General features: G+C 50.9%; 1 protein-coding gene across 1 annotated transcript in view; it reads left to right on the forward strand.

Moving 5' to 3' along the window:
- DNAH9 (dynein axonemal heavy chain 9) overlaps positions 1–27,704 on the forward strand; it is a 150,357-nt gene that overhangs the window by 69,972 nt on the left and 52,681 nt on the right. The window contains exons 49-57 of the mRNA XM_088065604.1: positions 2,944–3,204; positions 5,504–5,929; positions 9,490–9,609; positions 14,914–15,102; positions 16,794–17,029; positions 19,183–19,305; positions 21,535–21,739; positions 25,942–26,106; positions 27,240–27,380. Of these exons, the coding sequence (XP_087921730.1) occupies positions 2,944–3,204; positions 5,504–5,929; positions 9,490–9,609; positions 14,914–15,102; positions 16,794–17,029; positions 19,183–19,305; positions 21,535–21,739; positions 25,942–26,106; positions 27,240–27,380 (1,866 nt within the window). The remainder of the gene's footprint in view (positions 1–2,943; positions 3,205–5,503; positions 5,930–9,489; positions 9,610–14,913; positions 15,103–16,793; positions 17,030–19,182; positions 19,306–21,534; positions 21,740–25,941; positions 26,107–27,239; positions 27,381–27,704) is intronic.

A 27,704-nucleotide genomic window follows, 5' to 3' on the forward strand; every position in this document is an offset into this window, starting at 1 on the left:
GGATGGCTGTGGTTGATATTGCATCACTGGATTCCAGATTCCAGCCTGGCTGCTGCTATCAATTAATCGCTGACCTTTTGATGTATTTTGTGTTCTTGAAACAAGGCAGGGACAATCAGATAAAATGAGTCTTCTGGGAGTCTGCCCTCCAGGTTTTCTTCTCTTTAATAATTTTCCTCATGCTGTTCTGCTTGTAGGCAAGGGCTTCTCCCTTCCTTTCCCTGATGAAGTCACAGCACATTACCCTTGAATTTCTCATTTGCTTTGCTCTTTCCCTTTCCACCTCACATTACTAATTGCTTATCAGATTGTTCTGCGCTCAGGAAGCTGCTCACAAGTTTCTCATAGAATCACAGAATTCTTTGGGTTGGAAGGGATCTTAAAGAGCATCCTTTTCCACCCCCTGCCATGGCAGGAACACCTTCCCCTGCCCCAGGCTGCTCCAAGCCCTGTCCAACCTGGCCTTGGGCACTGCCAGGGATCCTGGGGCAGCCCCAGCTGCTCTGGGCACCCTCCCAGGGAACGATTTTTTTCCTGGTAGTCAACCTAACCCTGCCCTCCTTCAGTTTGAAGTCCTTTCCCCTTGTCCTGTCACTGCAGGCCCTTGCAAACTCTTCTGCAGCGTTCTTGCTTTTTTAAAATCCTGACAAAGTCATTTTCCCTTCCATTGCTGTGTGCTTGGCAGGGCATCATCTGTTGCCCAGGGCTGAGTTTACACCTGCCCTTTGTGCTGCTGTTGAGTGCCCGTGGATTTTAATCCCCTGCTTGTTTTGTCCTGGCCATGTAAAGCCCTGCAGCTCCCGTCTGTGTGTGCATCCAGCACACAAAAGCTATTTCTGGGCAGAAGGTCACAGCCATATCAGCCATCAGCAGAGCCCATTTCAACTCAGCCCCCAGAGACTGAACAAGGAGCTGCTGCTGGCTCTGTCACACGAAGGGATTATGTGAGCCTGGATTTACAGCCCTGCCTTTGTCCTGGGGAGAGCAGTCCCACAGAGCCAGCCAGCAGGGGATGGTGATGGATGGAGGGCGTGTGGAGAGTCCTGAAAAACAGCTCTCCACGTGAAGCCAATGCCAAATGTCAACAGCTTCATCTTATGGACTGCAGGCTGTGCTCTCCCTTCTGGTATCAAAATGGGTATTGCCAAAACCAGTCTGGCTTCCCTGCCTGTGAGTATTTTTGTGTGGGTAAAGATGTACCCCAGGAGCTCTAAGCAAATCTTTATGAGCCTAAGATCAGGCAGTGAAAGCCTCTGTGGTCTGCCCAGAGTGTGGGTAAATTCACTGAAATGGGGATTTCAGCAGGAGGTTTTCTGTCTGCTGGAGCCTGTGTGAGCCTCCCCCCGTGCAGGAGCTGCTGAGGGCTCCTGTGTGTGGGCAGGGTGTGAGGAGTGGCCACCACGGCCATGCTGGTGGCCTCCTGGCTGCCAGCTCAAGGGGATGTCCCCTCTCTGGCTCATCTGATTTCACATTTAAAGCCCCTGTACCCTCAGAGCACTGCCAAGGGCTGGACCTGTTGGCAGACCCCAACTGCAATCTTTCTGGGGTGAAAAATGATGTTGGGAAGGAATTGTTCCCTGGCAGGGTGGGCAGGGCTGGCACAGGGTGCCCAGAGCAGCTGGGGCTGCCCCTGGATCCCTGACAGTGCCCAAGGCCAGGCTGGACATTGGGGCTGGAGCAGCCTGGGACAGTGGAAGGTGTCCCTGGATGATCTTTAAGGTCTCTTCCAACCCAAACCATTCCATGTCTCTGTGATTCCTGCAGGACTCATGGTCTCAGAGCAGGTGCTGGCCCTGCCCTGTGCCTGGAGCCCAGGCTGGAGGGGTGGGGAGGGCAGAGTGTGCCAGGGTCAGCAGGGGGCTCAGGGAGCTCCTGGGGCACAGGTCCTGCTCCAAACCATCTTGTGCTGGGCACAGGTCCTGCTCCAAACCACCTTGTGCCTGCTGGTAAGGCTGAGAAGCTGAAGTGTGGCTGAATTGCAGCCTTGTCACCTCCCCAGCAAGGCACAGCACCCACACACCTCTGCTCAGGGGAGGTGACATCAGAGCTCGTGCCCAAAGCTGATGGCTTTGTGTTTTCAGTGATCTCCTGCGGTGTGGTGGGGCTCCAGGGCTGTATGAAACCATCCCAAGGACATCTGAAATATGCTTCCTCCTACTTCCCACTGGGTCCTGGCCAGAGCAGTGTCTGTGTTACCTCAGTCCCTCTGTCTGGGCCAGCTCCCAGAGCCGTGCCTGCTGCTGGAGCTGGGCTCTGCTGGGCTCCTCCCTGCCTCCTGCCCTGTGTGGGTCACACCCATGAGTAAAGGGGCAGCAGGCTCTTGCCAACAGCTGGAAATGTTCCCCTCACTGCCAGTGATGCCTGGAGAGGCTCCTGGAGCAGATCCTGCTCTCCCTGTGGTGCCTGGAGAGGCTCCTGGAGCAGGGGCTGGGCAGGGTTAAAGGAATAAAGCAGGGATTTATTAAAAGCCCTTCCAAGGATGCACCTTGGGCACTGCAAGAGCCCGGCCGTGGCTGCAGCCAGGATGGGCCCTGGCTCAGGAGTTTCACACTTGGATCAGTTCTGGTCCATTTCCAGCTTGGGCTGAATTGTGCAATTCCAGCTGCAGGTGATGCAGTCCCATCCTCCCAGGTTGCTCTCCTCAATTCCCTGCTGGTTGCACTTTTTGGGCCTGGAGCTGCAGCGGTGTCCTTGGCTGTGGGGCTGGAGAAGGATTGTTGTGTGTGCCTGAGCTGTGAGGAGACCTTGCTGACACTTTGTGTGGAGTTCAGAGCTAGGTACCAGTGCAGGGCAGAACCTGGAGAATGTCACAGCTGAAACTGAGGCATCAGCAGGATGTGCTGACAGCCAGGCCCTCCCTGCCCGGGGTCCCGCTGCGGTGGGAGCCTGTGCTGGGCACTGAGGAGCAGGCAGGGCAGTCCAGCTCCCATCTCTGCCCTGCAGGTGGATGAGCTGAAGGCCAAGCTGGCAGCCCAAGAGGTGGAGCTGAAGCAGAAGAACGAGGATGCTGACAAGCTGATCCAGGTGGTGGGGGTGGAGACGGAGAAGGTGAGCAGGAAGAAGGCGGTGGCTGATGAGGAGGAGAGGAAGGTGGCCCTCATCACCCAGGAGGTCGAGCAGAAGCAGAAGGACTGTGAGGAGGACCTGGCCAAGGCTGAGCCTGCCCTGGCAGCTGCCCAGGCTGCTCTCAACACCCTCAACAAGGTAGGGTGAGGATTCCCAGTGTTTTTCCTCCACACTGTGGGAGAAGCTGTGTCACTGATGGCCCAGGTTCTGGGCATTGTATTGTCCCTCCTCCAGCTTCCTCCCTGCTGGCGCTTCAGTGTTTAAAGAAAGATGTGGCACTCAGTGCTGGGGTTTAGCTGATGAGGAGGTGTTGGGTCATGGGTTGGACTTGCTGATCTCAAAGATCTTTTCCAACCTGGTTGATTCTGAGGTTCCTGGTGGAACTTGGAACACCCACGAGGCCGCACCATGTTCTCCTTTGCTCATTGCCATGGAGAGGAGCAGACAAAGCTGGCCCAAAGGAAGATGCCACTGGTGTGATCAGGAGATAAGCACTGCTCTGAATGCAGGAGATTGGTTTTGGGAGGCCTTCCTGTGCCTTGGAGGGTTTGTCCTTCAAGGGTGCTCCAGGGGTTCCCATTGGATGTGGCACTCAGTGCCATGGTTTAGTTGACAAGGTGGTGTTAGGTCAGAGGTTGGACTTGATGATCTCAAAGGTCTTTTCCAACCTGGTTCATTCTGTGGTTCTGATGTGCCTGAGAGATGGACCTGCAATTTGTTTTGGTCTGCAGTTCCTGCAGTGTCCTGGGACAGCATCATCCCACTGCACACAGCTGGAACACCACAGCTGGAAAACCCCCAATCACAGCAAGGCCTCAAACCAGGGCTCAGTCCTGCTGGGGGACAGGAAAGCACCTTGGAGCCATCCAGAATGGGGTTTCTCTTGGATTGGCTTTTGGAAAGGAGGTAGCTTTGCTGCAGACACCTGTGCTCTGGATTTCCTTCGTGGGAGGGAAAGGACTGTGCAAAAGGAAAATTGTTTGTCTCTCCGTCAGTGCCAGGCTCGTGCTGGAGCTGTAGAATCTCTCATTAGGCAAAGATGGGGGAAATGCTGGGATTTTCTCCAGGGAACTGTAAAGCAGCAGTGGCAGAGCAGTGGAAGCCATGGTCTCCTTTACCTGCTGACTGGAGATGTATCAGAGAGCCCAACCTGCTCCCTGACATGAATAATCAACAATGTTTATGTGTGCTTGTACAGTTTCTGCCCAATTATCTCAGCCATCTTCCTTGGACTGCAGGGTTATATACAACACTGACAAGGAGCACAGAGAGTAGAAAGAGCTTTTGAGTAGAATCCAATAATAAATCCATATAGTCAGTGAGGATGTGGATCTGTGGACATTTCTGTGATGGTGTCACCTGCCAGTGCAAAAGAAGAGCAGCCATGGCCATGGGGACGTGTCCAGGCTGTTTCCTCCTCATAGGCTGCACTTTGAACCCACTCCTGGTTTTGTGCTGGGAGGATTATCCTTGTGATGCTTTAAATAATCCCTTCCAGTGCCTCCAGAACCCTCCAGAACACTGCTCTCAGGAGAGCTGGCCCTGCTCAGCCTTGCCAGGGTTAATTCTCTCTGTGTTCCTGACAGTTCAAACTTTCCTTTTTTTTTCCATGTGAGTCAAGAAGTGACCATGGGCTGGCTCAGCCTGGCTTTGGCTGTGTGGGTGGGAGCTGCTGCGGCCCCTCTGTCCCCTGCTATAATGCCTTTTGCAGGGGCTGGTGGCAGTGAGAGTGACTGAGACAAAGCTATTTAAAGTGTTATGGAGAGATAAATCTATACCTATACGAGATAATTACATTTATATGGATGATAATTGAGGTAATTGTTATATGGACAATGATGAATGGTGTGTGGGTTGTGACAGACCCAGTGCAGAGCACCTGCAAAATAAAAACAATGCAAAGCCAGGAGTGATAGAGAGTTTGAAAACTTGGGAAATCAGGAGTTAGAGACAAAAATGCCCTTTTGGCTCCTCCAGTGCTGCTTGCCCTGTGAGGGTGCCTGGGCTTTCTCAGCAGCTGCATTCCCTGAACCCTGAGGGCTGCAAGATATGGGAATCACAGGATGGCTTTGGCATTTCACCTGGGTAGGAGAGAGCAAGAAGGGAAGCTCTGAAGGTTGTTTTAGAGGCCTGAGTGTTACTTCTATAGGTGTCATTCTTCTTTATCCCAATCCTCTGAGAGGGCAGAAAACCTCCTGCTCCCCCAGGAGCCTGGGGAGGAGCAGCATGCTGTGCTGGCCCCAGGTGGGATGTCAGGAGCAGGGAATGGAGCAGGTGTGCTGCAAACATGCAGAGCAGAGATCTGCAGGCAGCACTGCTGGGGCCGAGAGGAGCCAAATTTATCAGATTGATAGCCTGGGAGCCTGACTCTATTAGTGGCAGAGTGAAAAGAAATCCCATTCATTTTTATCTAACAACCTTGTTTTCCCCTTTTCAGACCAATCTGACGGAGCTGAGGTCCTTTGGGTCACCTCCTTCTGCTGTCACCAACGTCACCGCGGCCGTGATGGTGCTGACGGCCCCAGGAGGGAAGATCCCCAAGGACAGGAGCTGGAAAGCAGCCAAAGTGGCCATGGCAAGGGTAGACGGCTTTCTGGACTCCTTGATCAAATTCAACAAGGAGAACATCCACGAGAACTGCCTCAAAGCCCTCCAACCCTATTTGCAAGACCCCAAGTTCAACCCCGAGTTCGTGGCCACCAAGTCCTCGGCGGCGGCCGGGCTGTGCTCGTGGGTGCTGAACATCGTGCGCTTCCACCGCGTGTTCTGCGAGGTGCAGCCCAAGAGGCAGGCCCTGGACAGGGCCAATGCTGAGCTGGCAGCGGCCCAGGACAAGCTGGCCACTGTCAAGGCCAAAATTGCCGTGAGTGTCCTTGGAGGGACCTGTCCTGCTTGTCCCTGCCTGCGGGGAATCCTCTCTGTTGGGCAGAGCTGCTGCTCAGTACCTGTGTGCTAAAGCAGGGATGGGAATGCAAAGGCTTGGGGGTTGCAGGGTTTTCTCCCCCTCCTGTTGCACTGACAGCCCTGAAACCCAGCCCTGCCCTGGGCTGAGCCCCAGCGTGGGCAGCAGGGAGGGGAGGGGGGTTCTGTCCCTGTGCTCAGCTCAGACCCCACCTGCAGAGCTGCCCCAGCCTGGGCCCAGCACAGGCAGGAGCTGGAGCTGCTGGGGAGAGCCCAGAGGAGCCACGGAGATGCTCCAAGGGCTGGAGCCCCTCTGCTCTGGAGCCAGGCTGGGAGAGCTGGGGGTGCTCACCTGGAGAAGGATCCAGGGAGAGCTCAGAGCCCCTTGCAGGGCCTGAAGGGGCTCCAGGAGAGCTGGAGAGGGACTGGGGACAAGGGATGGAGGGACAGGACACAGGGAAAATGACTTCAAACTGAAAGAGATTAAATTTAGCTTAGTTAAAGGGAAGAAATTCCTCCCTGGCAGGGTGGGCAGGCCCTGGCACAGGGTGCCCAGAGCAGCTGGGGCTGCCCCTGGATCCCTGGCAGTGCCCAAGGCCAGGCTGGACAGGGCTTGGAGCCCCCTGGGACAGGGGAATGTGTCCCTGCCATGGCAGGGGGTGGAAAAGGCTGGTCTTTAAGATCCCTTCCAGCCCAAACCACTCTATGACTCTGTGACAGAATATTGCTGCTTTCTGAATTTCCTCTGTTCTTCTCCAGCCTTGCTTGCACCCAAAGAGGAAGGCTAAATAGGAATCATTATTATTCCTACCTATTTTTTTTTTAAATGTAATTTACCTCCTCTCTGGATCCTGAGAAAACTCATTATCTCAAACCAGTGTGTTCCCAGTGCTCTGCACAGGGCAGGGTTTGGGAACTGGGGCTGATTCAGTGCTGGGAGCACAGAGCTGGGCTGGCTGCACACTCAGTCCCTGGTTTTGCAGGATGACAACTGCTCTTGCAGGAGCCTCATTTGTCACGGCACAGCTCCCTGGCAGCACATCTTGGATGTTATTTGGGTTTTTGCTACTTAAAAAAATAAAAAAATATCCCTGAATAGAAGAAATTACAGCATGATTAAAAGTGCATTTTAGAGTGAGGCCTTTATCATTTTCCTTCAGAAAATTATCTCTATGTAAAAACACATCCTGCTTTATTCTGCTTTCCTCCCTGCTCCCTCCCAGCACGATACCTGCTAGGAACAGGAAGGGGAAGCAGCTGCTCCAGAACCTGTCTGGTTTTAGGAGGTTTTGGGATCTGTCTTTGGGAGTGGGATCCCCTCTGTGGCCGGGCTGGACCCACAGCAGGGGCAGGGTCCCAGAGAGTGAGATCCCTCTGCTTCCCTCACCCCTTCCACCAGCACCTCACCCTGTTAGAAAACACATCACTCTTTTGATGTTTTCAAGGGCTTATCGTTCTTAAAATGCTTACTACACTTTTTAACTAAAAATACAAGAAAATGGTGCTGAACTCTCTGGTCGCCCCTTCCTGCTGCAGATGAAAGGAGGCACCTGAAGCAGGGATGGATTTAGAGGGCTTTGGTGTCTAATTCTCCCACCTCAGATGTGCTGGGCACCTTTTTTCATCCCTTTATGCTGTTCTTTTCCACAGCTTTTTATGCCTGAGATGCCTTTTTTTTTTTCTCCTTTCAAAGGAGTGGGATTTTGTTAAAGAAAATTGCAATCTTTGGGGAGATTACTGGCACTCCTCTGGCATGCTCTTACAAAACTGCCTGGTTTAGGGGCCTTCTCTCTGCAGACAGGGAATGATGCAGGGTAGTGTGGGATGGATGTGGAGGTATATCCTTACTTATCTGGGATATCTTGGATAGCTTCACTGCTGTGTGCTGATTCATACCTGATCTCAGCTGGGCCCCAAGCTGTCTTATACTCATTTTGATTAATAAATGAGAAAATTCCAATTCTCCAAAACATTAAGGACTTTCTGTCTTCTTTGCCTGCCTGGGAATTGAGTGTTCTGCACCTGGGGCTGCTGGAGGTGGGAGTGAGAGGTGTGTCCACAGCTGCACACATCTGTATTTGTGTGCCCCTGCTGGGGCCCTGCAAACCAGATATATGCATATATTCTATAGAAACTCAATGATCAGATCGTGCTTTTATACTGGGATATGGTATATATGAACCTTTGTAGGCTCGTACATCCACAGGGACAGAAACTTTTTGTGTTATTGTTCCAAGGCAGGTCAAGGAGAGGCTGCTTTGTGTTTGCCAGTATCCAGGAGAGCTGCAGAGATCTCTAATATAATCCTTTTTCATTTTCAGGTTTGTTTCTAGTGTGTAACTCAATGTTAAAGTGATTTACAAGCAGTTTAGCCTTAAGCAGTCTGCATTGGGTACAGATAAAATCAATTATTACTTCTCTTATCAGAAGTGAAATGCTCCAAGTGCTTGTGGGAGCTGTTGCTTTGGTTTAGATCTGAGTGTGAACAGCCCTGTCTGAGCAAAAGGCTCTCCAGTTTTTTCTGTGGGTGCTTTGGGTTCTTCCTGCCCCTCCCAGCCCATGGACCCACCTCACTGGGGGCTCCTGGCACACTCTTGGGTGGCTCTCAGGGCAGAGCCCTTCAATTCAAGGTCAGATTCCTTGCTGGGAGCAGTGTGAGGGCATGGCTTGGAGATGGCTCAGCAGAACTCCAGGAGCCCCCTGGGGAATTGAGCACACTTGGGGAACCAGCAGAGCCTCAAGGACTGGTCAGAGACAAGGGGCTGTAGCAGCAGGAGATATCAGATTTGGGTTCCTCAGCTGCCTGCTCGTTGCTCAGCCAGAGCACTCATCATCAGGGCTCAGCCAGAAGCCCCAAATAAATTAATTTTGTGCATCCTTTGCCTCTGCCTGTGCCAAGGGCATGAGCTCCAAGCAGTGGCACAGCCCAGCCCTGCTCTGTTCTGTGCTGGCTCCTGGTGCCAGCCCTGGCTGGATCGGCTGGGCTGGAGCTTGACCAGCTCTGGACAAGGGTTTGCCTCAGGACCACAGAATCCCAGAATGGTTTGGGCTGGAAAGGATCACAAAGCCCAGCCAGTGCCACCCCTGCCATGGCAGGGACACCTTCCCCTGGCCCAGGCTGCTCCAGCCCCAATGTCCAGCCTGGCCTTGGGCACTGCCAGGGATCCAGGGGCAGCCCCAGCTGCTCTGGGCACCCTGTGCCAGCCCTGCCCACTCTCACAGGGAACAGTTCCTGCCCAATATCTCATCCATCCCTGTCCTCTGGCCATTCCCTGTGTCCTGTTCCTCCACTCCTTGTCCCTCCCCAGCTCTCCTGGAGCCCCTTTAGGCCCTGGAAGGGGCTCTGAGCTCTCCCTGGAGCCTTCTGCTCTCCTGGCTGGACATCCCCAGCTCCCTCCAGAGCAGAGGGGCTCCAGCCCCTGGAGTGTCTTCATGGCCTTTTGGACTCCTCCAACAGCTCTGCATTGTTCCCAAGTTGTTAAACCCATGCTGTTCCTGACTTCTCCTGTTTTCCACCCGCAGCGCCTCAACGAGAACCTGGGCAAGCTGACGGCCAGGTTTGAGAAGGCCACGTCAGACAAAGTCCAGTGCCAGCAGGAGGCTGAAGCCACAGCCTGCACCATCGCCCTCGCCAACCGCCTGGTGAGTGCTGGCAGAGCGAGGGACCCGGCCTGGGCTGGGCCCTGTGCACACAGCACATCCTCATGGTTTTGGAGATGTTTCCTGCACTGCAGCGAGTTCCAGCATGGAAAATGCTTTTGTTTCCATGTGCCAGGGCAGCTCTGCTCGTTCAAGTGACTGGCTCTGCTGCTGTCACAACTCTCGCCTCCTTCTTGGGGCTTAAATGTGTGAGCAGGTACTGCTGGGCCAAAGGATGTGAGTCAAAATTGGCATCATAAAAACAAAGGTGTGAACATAGCTCTGCAGGTTCTGAAATGACAAGAATTAGAGTGAAAAGCTCTCTAAAATCCTCAGTCTCCTCCAAGTCAGAATGCAAAATATTTAGAGAGGGGCCTACAAGGAACTGGAGAGGGATTTTGCATCAAGAACTGTAGTGACAGGAAAAGGGAGAATGGATTCAGACTGAAAGAGGGGAAATTCAATTTAGATATATGGAAGAAATCCTTCCATGGGAGGGTGGGGAGGGCTGGCACAGGGTGCCCAGAGCAGCTGGGGCTGCCCCTGGATCCCTGGCAGTGCCCAAGGCCAGGCTGGACAGGGCTGGGAGCAGCCTGGGGCAGGGGAAGGTGTCCCTGCCATGGCAGGGGTGGCTCTGGGTGGCCTTTAAGGTCCTTTCCAGCCCAAACCATTCCATGGTTCTGTGATTGTGTGATACCATGCCACAAACCATGCTGGTTACATCTCTTCCCCACCCCATGCCATGGGAACAGCTCCCAGCCTCAACAATTCTATGATTTTACACTGTCAGCAATTGATCATTTCTGCAGTGTGGGCAAGGAGCTGCTGGCTCAGCCTCACTGCTGTGCCCTGCACTCACCTCCCGTGCCATCCTGGCTCTGATCTAGGAGTAGCACCTGGCAGCCCTCAGTGATGTGCAGCTCGTTTGGCATTCAGGATGGTCACTGGTGTGGCTGTGGGTAGAAATGAGTTCCCAGAGTTTGAAACAAACACATCTGAGGTTGTGTAAAGAATGCAGCCGGACGTGGAGAGCGATGCTTTGGCTTGCCAAATGAACCTGGGGGATTGAGGCAAGCCTGGCTCTCACAGTGCCAGACTGGCATCTCATCAACGTCAGGTGCCCTAAGGAAGATGCTCCAGCATCCAGGGGACAGGATCTGTGCACCAGAAGGGGAGGCTGGCTGATGAGTGGTGTTTGTGAGTGGGTGTGTGCTAAGGCAGAGGAGGAAATTTAGTGATGACAAATGCTAAATAACATGTGCAGGGAAAACAAACTGTAATCATGCAGTTACATGGATAGGGCCTAATTGCACTATTATCACTCACAGAAGAGCTCTTGGAGTTGTTGCAGAGAGTTCTCAGGAACAGCAGTGTGGCACTTGACAGGAGGAAAAAAGACAAATTGAATATTACTAATTGGTAGAAAAAACCTCAGGAAGGAGAAGTGAAGCGTCATTGTATTGGGTCTGTCATCCCACGTGTGGGCACCCTGTCTAAGCAGGCTGTGGGCAGCCTAGAAAAGCTACAACAAAGCACAGAACCACTTCCATGTGAGGAGAGACATAATTGATTAGGGCTCTTCATTTTGGAAAAGGTGTGGAGGGGACAGATGTGACAAATCATGACTGGTGTGCACAAGATGGGTGAGGAATGGTTGTGCACTCTCTGTCATTATCAAAGAGCCAAAGGTAATCCAAGGAGTAGCTTTTAATTTGCCTCTTGCTAAATAAAAAGAATTCCAATGACTTCTAGGACCTGAGGTAGGAGACACCTGAGATATCTTGAATGTATTAAAAGTGGCAGCAGTGTGTGATCTGAACAAAGGAGAAGAAAAGACCTCCGGGACCTAAGGAGATAAAAAGTAACCTGAAAAAATTAATTAGGAGTATGGTAGCACCTCAGAGTTCCAGGAAAATCAGATCAATAAAGACTTCTTTGTTTTAGAGGGGCCGTGGGATTAATATGGGAGTTGACCTCAAGCTGACTGGAGGGAAGACCTATGGATGCTCCATCTATAAAAACTACAAAGGAAAGATGGAAGAACTGGACTCTGCCCTGTAACTGGAGTTGAGATTAAGGATAATTTATGTATGATCCTTAAAAGTGGCCAATAACTTCAAAGCAGTGCATTTTCAAGAAGTGGGATGAGATTCATGGGCTGAGAGTGGGGCCTGTCCAGAACAAAGGAGGAGCAGGGCAGGTATAGCCTGTGCTGCCTGATCCTCGATGATTTCCAGCCTTCATTCCGCTGTAAGGAATATAACTCTCTGTGAAAAGGCAAACTTCCAAGAGTGAGAACGTAAAACTGGAAATTCCCTCAGCATTGCTGTAGATGAAGTAAGTGGATGGTCGAGACATGGGAAGCACAGGAAGGGGATGAAGTTCAGTGATGCCAGATGCAGATACCTATGGGTTGAGAACAGATTGTTCACCCCTAAACCAGGAGTCCAATGCAGCAGCCAGGGAGGTTTGGATGTGTTGGGTCAGGCTTTGCCCTTCACATTGTGCAGCCCTAGGAAAGGCAGCTGTGGTCCTAATCCTACCATGAGTATCTTTCCAGCAATGCAAAAGGGACATCAGCACAGTCTGAGACCAGCAAAAGGCACTGGGGAACCTCTGCAGCTCTGTGAGGAGCTCATGTTTGTGCACAGCAGCTCGGCTAGGGCAGATCTGGGGACAGCTCTGAGGTCAGGTGGGGCAAAGAAAATCTGAGGCTTCTCTTTCTGCTCCTGGGAGGGGTCAAACTTCCCAGAAGCAGTTTTCCTTGATCCAAGGGGGCAGTTTTGGCAGGGCAGAAAGGTTATCAGAGCTATTTTTGCAGGTGTCTGTTAGTTCTTGCGCTCATCAGAATAAGCTGCCCAGAGCAGCTGGGGCTGTCCCTGGATCCCTGGCAGTGCCCAGGCCAGGCTGGACATTGGGCTTGGAGCAGCCTGGGACAGGGGAAGGTGTCCCTGCCATGGCTGGGGTGGAATGGATGGGATTTAAGGTCTCTTCCCACCCAAAGCAGTCGGTGATTCTGTGATTCCATGAATCAGAAATGAGCTGGTGTGTAGGAGGTCGCACAGCTCCACAGTGATGATGCCAACTGTCTATAATGAATTGTAAAAACGGTCCCAAGTGATGGAGGGATGAAACACCAGGCAGATAAAGGTAATGTAAAGTACATTGGAGAAATGAGGTTTTGCTTCACATGCCCTGTAAGTGATGCTGAGCTGATTGTTATCACTTAGGAATGAAAGGATGGAGTTAAGAGTGCTGTGAGCTCTGTGCTCCCAGAAGCAAAAAGCCCTCACCAAACCCAAAGCCCATCTGAAACCGGATATTAGGGTTTGTTAGGAAAAGAAGGGAGAACAAAACAGAAAAATCCCCATCTTGCTCTATGAATACTTTCTAAATAAATCTTGAATGTGCAGCATTACTGCCACCCCCTCTGCTGCACCTCAAAGGCCAGAGGAGAATGGGAAATGGTGCAGAGACAGCAACAATAAAAGAAACCAGATAATAAAGATTGCATCACTCGGTGCAGATAAAGATTGCAAGGAGAATCAAAAGGCTGCTTCTGTGTGAGGAATTATTGAAGAGGCTAAAGCTCTTCAACCTGAAAAGGAGACAGCAGAGGGGTACTGAGGGCTTGGAATCCTGAGTGGTGCAGAGAAGCTGGTGCCAGCAGGATTGTTCCCTGGTTTTGCACTGGACAAACGTTTTAGCAATTGAAAAGTTCAGGCAGCACATCAAAGGATGTACTTTTACACAGAAAGCTCAGCTGAACTGTGCATCTCCTGCCCACGGGATGCTGTAGGTGCCAAAAGTTGGGTTGATGCCCACAGCAGCTTAGGCTAGGTCATGAAGTCAGAAATCATCAGAGGCTGTTAAGTACAGGGACACAAACTCTGGGTCACAGCTGCTGAAGTCTGCAGCTGTGGGAAGCTGGAAGCTGTGTCCAGAGCTGTGCCTGTGTGTGCAGCGCTCCCAGGACAGAGCTGGGCCTGTGGTTGGGGGCTCCAGAGGGGAACCCAAGAACATCTTGGCCTGGGAGATCCTGGCTGTTTATCTGGGGGAAGGAGGTACACGAGGGTGGAAGGAGAGCTGTTTGATCTGGAGTGTCTGTAGGACAGCCAACACCGTGGAAACGGCAGCGAGTTGGTGTTGGGAACGTGAAGGTGGCTCTGACCCTCAGGAGGCAGCTGGAATTCTGCTGGAAACAGGACTTGGTCAGGTTGGAAGGTGTGACAGTGAATTTCAGTGAAGGTGTTGCCTTCCCATCCTGGGGATCTGTGTCTGCAGAGCAGTTTGGGATGGCAATATAGCCCAGTTTAGGGAAATGAGTTATTAGAGGTGCTCCTAGGGCTTGTCAGAGGGATTGGTGTCAGAGCCGGGCCTGTGTCACATTGAACAGGGGCCTGGAGAAAGGGACGGTGCCATGTCAGTATTCCATAGCTGGAATTGCAGAAGAGAAAGATATAGAGGTGTTTTTAGTGAAAATGAGAAACATGAAGAAGTAACAGCCATCAGTTTGTGTGGACCGTGGACTGAGGAGGAAAAATAAAAGGTGTTGGTTGACCCTGGTGACAGAACCTGTGAGCAGAGGGGAGCTGTGCCTGCTCTGGGCTGTACATCAAGAGAGGTTTCTCTTTGGCAGCAGGAGACTGCAATCATGAATTTCATTGTAAAATCTGGCATTCCCCATCTCAGACCCGTGAGGTCAACTCAAAACTGGTTTGGGTTTCTCTGGCTTGTAAGCTGAAGGCTGCATTCCATTCCTATTCCAACAGTACCCCAAAATGTACCGATGGTCAAGTAAGTGATCTGTGGGTGTAAAGGTAATTTATTTCATAAGGAGATGCTGAACCCTCTTCAAAGCCCCAGCTGCACTTTCTGGACATTGGATGCTGATGAAAAATAGGTAGGAGGAAGCATTTTCTTGACAGAATGTGAAGGGAATTGTGATCAAAATCCCACGTACCTGGCGCGATAATAAATTGTGTGAAATACTGAAGGCTGTGGCTGCGGAGGAGTGCTCTGTGTGGGAGAGGGTGTAATGAGGTGGGAATCTGTGGTGTTAAGGCAATTAACAGCTGATGGGCTTAAAGACCTCTGTAATCCTTCTCTGTGAGGGTGGGCAGGCCCTGGCACAGGAGCCCAGAGCAGCTGGGCCAAGCCAGGCTGGACACTGGGGCTGGAGCAGCCTGGGACAGGGGAAGGTGTCCCTGCCATGGCAGGGGTGGGATGAGGTGAACTTTAAGGTCCCTTCCAACCCAAACCACTCCATGATTGCATGAATGATCAATCTGACTTGGGAATTTGCAGGTTGGGGGCCTTGCCTCTGAAAATGTGAGGTGGGCTGAGGCTGTGAAGGACTTCAAACAGCAGCAGAGCACCTTGTGTGGAGACGTCCTGCTGATCACAGCCTTCATCTCCTACCTGGGCTACTTCACCAGGAAATACCGCCAGGACCTCCTAGATGGCATCTGGAGGCCCTATTTGCACCAGCTAGAAGTAAGTCTTGATTCCTCTGAGAAGCCATAGGATTAATGTGGCCATAAATCCTGGTGCCCACAGGGGATCTCTCAGGTGAGGGACATCACTGTGTCCTCACTGAGCAGGAGTGAGGGTCAGGACGTGGCCATTTACTCCTTCCTGGGGAAAATGTGGTGTCCCTGCTCGGTGAAGTTCCTCCATGTACACGGGAAAATCCCAAGCACAGAGCCCAGCTCTGCAGTTCTGTCCATGGCCACGAAGGAGGGGGGAATATGGAGATGGAATTGGATCAGGCAGAGCTCACTGCCAGCTCTCCAGTAGGCTTGGACAAACTCCAGGTGTTTTTTCATTCTGGACACAAGCTCTGGTCGTGCTGGCCGTGCCTCTCAGCTGGTTTTACCCATGTCTTGCTGTTAGGAGCAGATGGAGACCATGGTGCTTGAAACTTTTTTAATATTTTACTAATTTTAACATACAAATGGTGCCAAGAAGCTTTTAAATAAGGTCCCAGAGATGCCCAAATCAAGGGGCTGACCAAAGCAGACAGTTCCTTAGGCTGAGAGAGAAAAACTTCATTCTGCATTTCCTAACACTAAGCCAGAAACTTCATTAAGACATGGTTTCAAAAATGACCTAACTGTGCTTAGAATAGGGAAGTGCCAGGAATTCCAATGGAAATGAAAGGCCCATTCTGCTCAGACACCTGGCACAGGTAACTCTGCTTGTCACACCCAGAAATGGCCTCCCCTGTCAGAGAGGTGTTTCTGGAGCTGCTGGTGCTGGTTTGTAACACAACAGCAGCTTTAGGAAGGGGTTAACTCTGTTAATTCTGTCTTTCCAAGCTGTGTCAGGGAGCTGAACAGGGCAGGGAGTGACCCCAGCCCGTGGAGCTGTGGGGGGCAAAACCCCTGGGATTGTTTGTGCAGAGGTTGTGTTCATTCACAACAGGACTGGGAAACAAAACCAGGTGGGAAGTACTCCACAGAATGGGAAAACACTGGTAAATCATGGAACCACAGAATGCTTTGTGCTGGGAGGCACCTTAAAATCATCTCATTCCAACTCCCTTGCCACAGGCAGCAACATATTCCACTAGATCCCGTCCAACCTGGCCTTGAAGGCTCTGAGAACTCTTTATGAACATTGAACATCCCCTTTCAGGGACCCACTGACCCTCCCCTTCCAGGGCTCCACTGAACATCCCCTTACAGCTGCTCTGGGTACCCTGTACCAGGGTCCCCCCACCCTCACAGCCAAAAATTCCTTCCCAATATCCCATCTAACCCACCCTCTGGCAGTGGGAAGCCAACCCCTGTGTCCTGTCCCTCCATCCCTTGTCCCCAGTCCCTCTCCAGCTCTCCTGGAGCCCCTTCAGGCCCTGCAAGGGGCTCTGAGCTCTCCCTGGATCCTTCTCCAGGTGAACACCCCCAGCTCTCCCAGCCTGGCTCCAGAGCAGAGGGGCTCCAGCCCTTGGAGCATCTCCGTGGCTCCTCTGGGCTCTCCCCAGCAGCTCCAGCTCCTGCCTGTGCTGGGCCCAGGCTGGGGCAGCTCTGGGGGTCTCACCTGAGCGGTGCAGAGCAGCAAAATCCTCCCTGCCCCCCAAACCTCCTGATGGCACAGCTGCTGACACAGATAAATGTGACTTACCACTTTTTTATTAAGCCAGCCTCCCTTGGAATCACCAGGAAGCCTTTTTGTTTTCCCACCAGGTGCCAATCCCCGTGACTCCGTGCCTGGAGCCGCTGTCCATGCTGGCGGACGACGCGGCCGTGGCGGCGTGGCGGAACCAGGGCCTGCCGGCCGACCGCACGTCCACCGAGAACGCCACCATCCTGAGCAGCTGTGAGCGCTGGCCCCTCATGGTGGACCCCCAGCTGCAGGGCAGCAAATGGATCAAAAGCAGCCACGGAGAAGCGCTGAGGGTGATCCGGGCGGGGCAGAAGGGGTAAAATCATCCTTCTCACCTAGTGACCGTGGGACGTGCCTGCCTGGCGCTGGGTGAGCTCTGGGCACTCAGCTGTGGTGTCTGAGGCACTCACATCCAGGGAAACCTGCCACCCTGCTTGCTCACATTATGTTCATTACCAAAATGACAGGGATTTCTCATTAAAGCAAGGGTCTCTTCAGTGCTTGGCTCAGTTACTATAGAAACTCCTCTGAGGCTGCTGATGGAGTGAGCAGGGAGCTGAGTTTGAGTATTGCAGAATCCCAGACTGGCTCGGGTTGGAAGGGACCTTAAATCCCATCCAGTGCCATGGGCAGGGACATCTTCCACTACTCCAGGTTGCTCCAAGCCCTGTCCAACCTGGCCTTGGGCATTTCCAGGGATGGGGCAGCCACAGCTTCTCTGGACAACTGGTCCCATCCTCCGTGGCGCTCCCTGTAGGTGTCATGTCCCGGTTTAGTTTCATCCAGAAGGATGACCAGAGCTTCCTACCTCTTGGAGAAAGGGTTTGGGTCTGGAGACGTCCCCATGTCCTGCAGACCGGCTGGGCTGAGGCTGCTCCCACCAGCTGGACATTCTCATTGCAGCCCCCCTGCACGGATCTGGATCAATCTTTCATGGCAAGGCCTCCCCAGGCCTGGCTCTCATCTCCAGGCAGACAGGTTCTCTGCTGTGTCCCCTTGCACCCATCTCTGCCCATAGTGAGGAGCCCCAGCTCCTCACCCCAGCTAGGGTGGGGCAGCCCGAGTGGGATCCCTGTGGAGATATGGGAGCCCTGGGGTTGTTTCCCAAATGCAGAGCAGAGTGACCCAGGCCTGGTGTTTCAAATTCCCGTAGATTTGGAGATGCCTTGGGGTTGCTCGTGTTTTCTCCTCTGAGGTTAGCCAGGTTGTTTTGCTGGTGCCTCCTCTGCTTTCCTCAGAGAAAACAACAGTGAGTTGTTGGGATCTGGTCTCACGTGGGATCAAAATAAGGCTGTTTTTCACCCTGCCTTGCAGTTACTGCAAGTTCTCTGTGGAACAGCAAGGATCCCAGAAGAGGCACCTAAATCTGAACCTGCAGGATGGAAGCAGAGGAGCAGACCCTGTAGCATCCCTGCTGTGCCAATACCATGTCCCTTTTTCCCCTCCCTGGCCATACTTTGGGCTGGCAGGGGCTTTAAAGATGAGAATTTAGTGTTTTGCTGTGTTGTCTCAGACCTGAGGACTAAAAGCATCATCACTGCTCCATTACAGTAATTCAGGGAATGTTTCATCCTCTGGGAGATGGAGCTTTTGGCTTTCAACTGCTGGAAGAGATCTAAACCCACAGAGAGGGCCCACCTTCAGGAAGGGCTGTGTGAACAGCTCTGGGGGCAGCTCTGTCATTCCCTCTGACTGTTTTTGTGTAAAACACCCCTGGACCCAGAAAAACTGCTCATCAGGGCTGGGGGTTGAACTGGATCAGCACATTCCTCTAAAGGTCCAGCCTAAAAGTCACTCTGAACTTTTGTTTCAGATCCTTCTGTGACCTCTTGAGCCCCTGAGCTGTGGCTTACATGAGGAGTGTGAATTTTGAGCAGTGGAGGTGATTCAGGTGCACAAGTGCCTGGAGCATCCTTCCCTCCTGCCCAGGGTCCTGATCCCCTCTTGGCAGAGGCGTTGGGGGAAGTGCAGGGCAGCTCTGAAGGACACAGCACAGGCACTTGGCCCAGCCCTTCCTGGTAGGAAACATCCCAAAGCTGAGCATCCCTGTTCCACTTAGGCCCTGGGCACAGGGTTCTATTTCCTTGGCAGGAAAGACATTGTCCTAAGCATGACCCTAAACCCTGGGCAAAACAGAGCTGAAAGCTGCTCTTCATCCTTGCTTTGAGATGATTTGCACCAGTGGGCTCTGGAGGAAACAACGTGCTGAAAATAACTCCAGGCTGTGCCAGCTTTGCTCACGGCTGCCTGGGCCAGACTCAGTGGTCACTGCTCATCCTTGGGAGCCTCATTCTCCCTGTTGGACAGCCAGGACTCTCTCTGGCAGTGCCACTTTCTGCACCAAGCACTGCCACCACCTTACCCCTCCTTCTCTCCCCAAATGCTGGCACGGCAGTGAGGGTCCCTCTGTCCCCTCCTCACTGACAGTGACTGCTCTGCTGCAGGAGGCACCAGCGCTGTTTCCCACAGGTACCTGGACACTCTGGAACAAGCCCTGGCTGCTGGAGACCTGGTTTTGATTGAGAACCTGGAGGAATCCGTGGATCCAGTGCTGGGGCCATTACTGGGGCGAGAAACAATCAAGAAAGGCAGGTGAGCTTGGGGGGTTTGGGGATATGGGCTGGGGGCTGCTGTGCTCTCTGTTCCTGCCCTCAGCACGGAGGTGTTCCCATCCAGCAGCTTTAACATCCTGCCTTCAGCAGTGAGGGCATTTTAAATCAGGCAATCACAGGCAGTTCAGCCACAGGATGGCTTGGAAATCAACCTGGATTTCTCATTTCATTTCACAGCTTCATTCAAACCTCGTGTAAAACAGAGACCTGTAATTCTCCCATTGTACACTGACCTTGGGGTCTGTAAATGGCTGTTCTGACACCGAATTATTACCAAAATAGCTGCTGCTGTTAGGAAGTAAGAGTAGCCTTGAATTTTAGCAAACACTGCACAGTGTTTAGAAATGCAGCTACAGGTTTCAGCATCAAGGATATCAAATGTTTCTTAATGAGGTCAGGTTCTGGTCACCTCCAGCCAAGAGGAGGTCAGCAAGAGAGGCAATCAGGGAGCTCTTTTTCCTTTGAGGATTATTTCCCTGCTTGCCTAAAACATCCCAGGCTGTTGGAAGGTGGTGGGCAAGGCAAGCTGTCTGTGAAGTTTTCTGGGGAAAGCATCCCAGGAAGGGTGGCTGAGCATGGTTTAGCTGCAGCATGGAAAGGCAGGGTTGGTCCCAGTGCAGGGTTGGAATATTTGGAGGATGTTGAGAAGGAGGTGCAGCAGGGGAGGGTGGCAAATCTGAGCCCCCCTCCAGTGGAACACTCAGGCATCCCCTTGTTGTGCATCCCTGCTCTCAAAACTCCCTGTGAAATCACATCTTTGCTAACAAAGGGAAATTAAGTCATAAATCACAAAGAAAGTCCCTGGATTCTGTGTTTCCAGGGCCTGAGCCCAGACTCCAGGCAGATGCTGCCAGTCCCAGAGCAGGAATGGTTTTGCTGTGGGGTCTGGCAGGGTCTCTCTGAGCTTCCTCTAGTGGGGGATTTGCAGCTCCAAAAGCAATCGAAGGGGCCAGGAGGGCACCCAGTGAGTGATGCTGGACTGGGAAGTGAATTCAAACTCCCTCTGGAACATCACCATTCCCACAACAGTCCCAGTGCATCCCCAAAAACATTTTCTAGTTTCTCTTTGACTCTGGTTCCCGTGGGCTTTGTTAATATAGAATCATGAAATGGGTTGGGTTGGGAGGGACATTAAACGTTATCCAGTGCCACCCCTGCCATGGCAGGGACACCTCCCACTGTTCCAGTTTGCTCCAAGCCCCATCCAGCCTGGCCTTGGGCACTGCCAGGGATCCAGGGCAACCCCAGCTGCTCTGGGCACCCTGTGCCAGCCCTCCCCACCCTCCCAAGGAAGGATTTATCCCAATATCCAACCTGGATTTCCCTTTTTCAGTCTGAACCATTCCTCCTTGTCCTGTCACTTCAGTTCCTGGTGAGTTCCTCTCCAGCTCCCCTGCAGCCCCTCCAGACCCTGGCAGGGGCTCTGAGCTCTCCACACAACCTTCTCCTCTCCAGGCTGGCCATTCCCAGCTCTCCCAGCCTGGCTCCATAGGGGAGGTGCTCCAGTCCCTTTATCAGCTGCCAGGTCTCCTCTGGAATTGTTCCAACACTTCCTTGTCCTTTTTCTTACGTTGGGCACAGCAGAGCTGGGCACTGTTCCAGGTGGGGTCTCCCCGGAGACAGAATCCCCTCCCTGGCCACAGCTCTGGATACCACTCAGGGCATGGTTGCATTTCTGGGCTGGGTTAAACCTGGGTTCAGAGAATGCTGTAATTCCCTGGGGTCTGTGAGCTCCATGGCAGCAGTGCAGAGCAGGAGGATGCTGCGTTTTCCTGGCTGATGTCACCTCCTGGGAATGGCAGCCACCACTCTCCACATGTGGCTTCACGTGCCAAGCTCAGCACAGCTGCAGAGCTGGCCTGGCCAGAGCCAACACTGGGTAGTTTTAGCTGTGAGCAGTGAAAAGCTCAAGGCTGAGATGCTTTTCCTCCCTGCACCTCCAGTTTTAGGCAGGATTCAGCCTCTGCCCAAAACCAAGAGAGTTCATGGCTGGACTGGTTGTGCTGCCAGGCACAAGAAAATTTGAGCCTCTTTAAACAGGATCCAAAATTCAGGGGAGATTCTCTGGGGTTTTTACCTCAAATCAGAATTGATTTAAGTCTGTCCAGTACGAAACACTTTGCATAAATGACAATTTCTGTGAAGAGCACCAAGCAGCTGCCACTGCCTGAGACCCCTGTGCCTGCTGCTCCTTTTGCTGAAATTCCAGGTACATCAGGATTGGGGACAAGGAGTGTGCCTTGCACCCTGCCTTCCGTCTGATCCTGCACACCAAGCTGGCAAACCCCCACTTCCAGCCCGAGCTGCAGGCCCAGTGCACCCTCATCAACTTCTCTGTCACCCGCCACGGCCTCGAGGAGCAGCTGCTGGCGGCCGTGGTGTGCCTGGAGAGGCCTGACCTGGAGGAGCTGAAGGTCAGCACCTGGGAACTGCCACTGGGGGCAAGCAGAAATCATCATCAGTGTTGTAAAATTATTATTATTATTATTATTATTATTATTATTATTATTATTATTATTATTATTATTATTATTATTATTATTATTATTATTAATCTCAACTGAGAGGCCTGACCAGGAGGAGCTGAAGGTCAGCACCTGGGAACTGCCACTGAGGGCAAGCAGAAATCATCAGTAGAACCATTGTTATACTTCTATTATTATTATTATTATTATTATTATTATTATTATTATTATTATTATTATTAATCTCAACTGAGAGGCCTGACCAGGAGGAGCTGAAGGTCAGCACCTGGGAACTGGCACTGGGGGCAAGCAGAAATCATCATCAGTGTTGTAAAATTATTATTATTATTATTATTATTATTACTATTATTACTATTATTACTATTATTATTGTTGTTGTTGTTATTATTACTATTATTATTGCTATTATTATTGCTATTATTGTTATTACTATTGTTCTTGTTGTTATTATTGTTAATAATAGTTGTTGTTGGTCTGCACTGAGTGGCCCTAGCTGGTGGAGCTGAAGGTCAGCACCTGGGAATTGGCACTGGGAGCAAGCAGAAATCATCAGTAGCATCGTTATTATACTTATAATTTAATTATAATTATTATTTATTTTTATTACTTACATAGTATAAAAATAATAAAATTTATAAATAATAATTCTAAAATTATAATTCTAAAATTCCATTATAAAATTCAGTAATAATATAGAATTATAATTATTGATTATAAATTATATATTATTGTATAATTTAATATAAATGTAATTTATTATATGATTATTTATTTTATATAATTTTATATAATTATATGTAACTATATATATTTAATTATAGTTATTATTTTTAATTTTGTTATTAATATTGCTATTAATATTGTTGTTATTATTATTATTGTTGTTATACACTGAGAGGCCTGACCTGGAGGAGCTGAAGGTCAGCACCTGGGAGTTTACACTGGGAGCAAGTGTTACAATCATCATTATCATAATTCATTTTTAATTTAATTTTTTGAATTTTTATCTTTATTATTGCTGAGTTTTAATTTTTATTTTGTTTTTAACAAACAGCATTTCACATGCCAGCTTGCAGACATTGCTGAGCTCCTCACAAAATCAGATTTTCCTTGTATGACAAACATTGAGGGTTTTTTCCTCCTTCAGCCTTCTCTTTTCTTGGTATTTTGAGAAACCTTGTACTTAATTTTCAAGGTTTTTCTCAAAAAAATTATCTTTATTTTTTTTCCTCCTCTTGTGCCTGAAAGCTGAGTTTCTCATTACTTCCATTTTATTCTGGACTTCACAGATTTAATTTTGGAAGGAGGATTAATCTCACTTAATTTTCAGCATTTATGGTAAAGGATTCTCTCTGTAAATATTGCGAGGCTTTTAATGATATTTTTCTCTTCTAGTTCTTCCTCCTACTTTGTAACAGGCCAAAATGTTTTCTCTCTCTTAATTAGTATGGCTTTAATTTCAAGGTAATTTTACAAAGAAAATCCTCCCTTCTGATGACACTTTTAGCAGTGTAACAAATACGAATAATCCTAAATATTTCCTGCAAGTGGGAATAAACTCAGTGCACATGTTCAGTCAGGCCAGGCCAGCTCTGTAATAATCTTTCCATTGAAATTTCCAGTGAATCCTGCAGAGCTGGAGCTCTGGTGAGCTTTTTTTTTCCCATGGAATGAGGTTTGGGAGTTACTCTGGGATAACCTGTTTCCCAGAAGCAGCACTTTTCTCTCTCAGCTAATGAGCTGTGCTGCAGAAATAAGGAATGATGACCTTGCTGTGCTGCAAACCACAGCAGGATGAGGCTGCAGCACCCACAGGTGCTGGGGACACCCAGTCTGGGCATCTGAGGATGCTCCCAGAACCTGTGTGGGGACCACAGGCAATTGGAACAAAATCCCACCCCCTCCTCATTAATAACTCCAGGGCTCAGAGTCTGTGGTCTGCAGAAAGAGCTTGAAAAATGTCATTTTTCAGGGCAGGCTATGCTTGAATGACAGGAACGCACACAATTAGCCACATTAGTTTTCTGGTTCAAGGCTTGTGAAATATTAACCACCACCAGGAGCAAGTTCCTGTGTGTAAAGGCTACAGAAAAGGCCTTTAAACAGCCTTTTCCTGCTGAAATACCAAAGCAGACACACTCCAGTGCCTGCTCAGCCGAGCTGCTGTTAACACGGAATGAGAGTGTGCACGGAATTTCAGCCCACATAGTGGAAGATGAGTTATTAATGAGAGAATCCCTCAATCTGCTGGAAAACCTCTGACAACAGAGCAAATCCTGCAGGCTCACTTCTGCACGGTGGGATTGGGAGAGCCATAGGGTTTCACATTTCTCCTTCCTGGGCTCCTCCAGACCCTACAGGGGGACATATTTTCCCAAAACTCTCTTTGGAGCATTAGATCCTTGGCTTGTGGCACTGAGCCTGTCATGTGCCAGTTGTCCAGGACTCACCTCAGCCCCATGTGCCCCACAGCTGCTGTTTTAGGGCTGCTGGGTTTTGCAGGGCTATAAAACACGCTTGAATTTCTTGGTTTGTGTCACTTTAATACAACCTGAGGGTTTGAAGCAAGTATCACCCAGCAGTGTTTTCCACAGGGTGTTAGCACTGGCTTCACCAGGCTCAGACCAGCATCCCAGTCAGCTCTTCCCCACAGGGTATTTTGTGTGAGAACTCTAAAAATAAGTGTTCACAACAGGGACATATTGTGGAGTGCCACAATAAAGCCAAGAGGCAGGAGTTTTCTCTGAGCAAACACACAGAATAGGGCAATCACATCTCAGGGGAGAAAGGCTGTCCTGGAGGAGTGGTTCAGAAAGGAGCCAGATGAGAGCCTTTGTTTCCACCACGAACACTGTTAATGACTGGTGTTTCTGCAGAGGAGAGGCTCCTGGAGCAGATCCTGCTCTCCCTGTGGTGCCTGGAGAGGCTCCTGGAGCAGATCCTGCTCTCCCTGTGGTGCCTGGAGAGGCTCCTGGAGCAGGGGCTGGGCAGGGTTAAAGGAATAAAGCAGGGATTTATTAAAAGCCCTTCCAAGGATGCACCTTGGGCACTGCAAGAGCCCGGCCGTGGCTGCAGCCAGGATGGGCCCTGGCTCAGGAGTTTCCCACTTGGATCAGTTCTGGTCCATTTCCAGCTTGGGCTGAATTGTGCAATTCCAGCTGCAGGTGATGCAGTCCCATCCTCCCAGGTTGCTCTCCTCAATTCCCTGCTGGTTGCACTTTTTGGGCCTGGAGCTGCAGCGGTGTCCTTGGCTGTGGGGCTGGAGAAGGATTGTTGTGTGTGCCTGAGCTGTGAGGAGACCTTGCTGACACTTTGTGTGGAGTTCAGAGCTAGGTACCAGTGCAGGGCAGAACCTGGTGAATGTCACAGCTGAAACTGAGGCATCAGTGGGACTGGTGCCTGCAGAGAATGGAGAGGGCACTTCAGAGGAATGGGAAGGATTTGCTGTGTTGTTCAGAAATCTGCCCCTGGCACAGGAGAGTTGTACTGGCCTGGATGTGCTTGCCCATCCTTGTCAGGTCCAGCTTTAGCCCAGGCAGCCACTGGTGCCAGTGGGACCTCGAGCCAGGGTACAAATGGGAGCGGGACAGGAGCGGCCGTGGCTTTGCCCTCAGATCTGAGCCTGAGATCTCCCCACACTCACTTTGCTGCCCAAGGGGCTTTGCTGCTGGTTTTACCATCAGGTTTGAACCCCGTGTTCCCCACTGCTGGTGTGACTGGTGTGGGGTGGAGAGGCGAGAGCAGAGGTTCAGCAGGAGGGGTGAGGAGCAGCGGGGACTCTCCAGGCTGATTTGATCCTAAGAAATGAGGTACGAAGACACAGGATATGTGTTTGAGATGGGGATAAAGGTCTTTTTTTCCTGATTCATTTCCAGCATTTTCCTACATTTCTAGCAAAAGGGCTCAGTTCTCCTGGTGCTTTCTGTGCTGTTCCAGGTTTCTCTGAGCTTGTTGGATAAGGAGTGATCCCAGATCCCAGAATTCAGCCCATTCCCAGGAGCTGCAGAGAGCAGGAATGAGCACTGCGCTATGGCAGTTGTCAATGGGAAACCTGTTTCCACATGAAGGTGATTAATCCTTACTTTACCACATCCTTTATGGCTAAAAATTCCTGAATTTCTCATTTGCAGTCAGATCTCACAAAGCAGCAGAATGGATTCAAGATCACCTTGAAAACGTTAGAGGACAACTTGCTCTCTCGGCTCTCATCAGCATCTGGGAATTTCCTGGGAGACACAGCGCTGGTGGAGAACCTGGAGACCACTAAAAGGACAGCTGCAGAGATTGTGGAGAAGGTGAAAAGACAGTGATAGCCTGGGGAAAAGCATGTTTGTGGTCCTTTAAGGATTTCTGGGTGGAATGTAACCTCTGCTCTGCCCATCTCTGCTCCATCTGCTGAGCAGGGAGTAGAAATTGGTATAAATTGTAAATGCTCTCCATTCTGGAGAGCTCCAGGCCATTTAGTTCTTTGGAGTTTTTTTGTATTAAATGACCTATTTAGGACCAAGAGAAAACATTGGTGCCTGATGTAAAGACAATAAAATTTACACACTGGATCAAGGTGGCTTTAAACTGTTCCAGCGTAATCCTGGGTCCATCACGCTGCCTCAGTTAGGCTGGATTTTAGTACTGACCAGGGACTGGAATCTGGGGAGTTTGTGATGTTGAGTAAGTCTGAAAGAACTCAGATATTTCATCACTCCTCAGAGAATAAATCAGCATTTGTGTGAGCTCTGCCACCTGCCCACCTGCCCTTGCTGGCTGCCTGGGCTAAGGTAAATGCCCAGAGGGGAACTGGGAATTGTGGTTCCCATGTTCACCCTGCTCAGCTCAGGGTTGTTAATGGCCTGCACAGGAGAGGGACAATTAGCAGGAGAAACTCATTGATGAGAAAATCAATTCCAGTTAGCAAAGAGCAGGGAACCTAGGGGAAGTCTGGAGAAGAGGGGATTGGGCATCTGGGTGGAAAACACAGTTAAATGGAAGGTTCCAGAGCAGGAGGATGCTGGGGAGGGCAGCTCCAGCCTGGCAGGGGTGGTGCCATGCTGGTCACTTGTGCCCTGATGCCTTTGTGGCCCGTGTCCCCTCTCCCAGGGCTGCAGCCTGTTACTGCTGAAGATGAATAGATCACACGGACACAGGTCCAGGTGTGGTGAAAGGAAGAGAAAGTTTATTTTTCCTCCCAGGATTTGTAGGCTCCTGCCCACGGCCAGGGATTGGATGGTCAGGATAACACTTTCTCACTGCACTGGCCATGAGAGATGCCCATCACAAGACGTGGAACAGAAAGAATGTGCACATATCTATGTTTACAGTTACTGTCCTGGGAAAGTCCTTAGAAAACCATGTTAGCAAGCTCAGAAGCTGAGTTTTCAGGGCGACAGCAGCCCAGGGGTGCTGTGACAGGAATTCTGCTGTTTCCCTGCAGGTGCAGCAGTTCAGGGTGACGGAAGCCAGGATTAACGAGGCCAGGGAGCACTACAGACCCGCGGCCGCCCGTGCTGCCCTGCTCTACTTCACCATGAACGAGCTCCACACCATCCACCCCATGTACCAGTTCTCCCTGAAGGTACCTGCCCTCCAGGGGGGCACTGGGGGCTGCCCTCCCTCTGTGGGCTCCATAAAATGGGAATTGCAGTCACAGTGTCACACAATGCTTGAGTTGGAAGGGGCTTTAAAGCCCATCCTGTGCCACCCCTCCACGGGCAGGGACACCTTCCACTGCCCCAGGCTGCTCCAAACCCTGTCTAGAAAAAGTCACAGCTTTCATATTCTATTAAATGGAAACCTTTTCTTTTTGTCACATAACAAAGGTGTTTTGGGGGATGGAGGGTTAAATGAGCATCCTCCAGCTCCTTCCAAACAATTTCTTACCTTGCCAAGTGACCTGGAA

Source organism: Pseudopodoces humilis, chromosome 21 (genome assembly GCF_049639895.1).
Source record: "Pseudopodoces humilis isolate 2021_Gansu_Grassland_sample_001 chromosome 21, ASM4963989v1, whole genome shotgun sequence".
NCBI classification, from domain to species: domain Eukaryota; kingdom Metazoa; phylum Chordata; class Aves; order Passeriformes; family Paridae; genus Pseudopodoces; species Pseudopodoces humilis.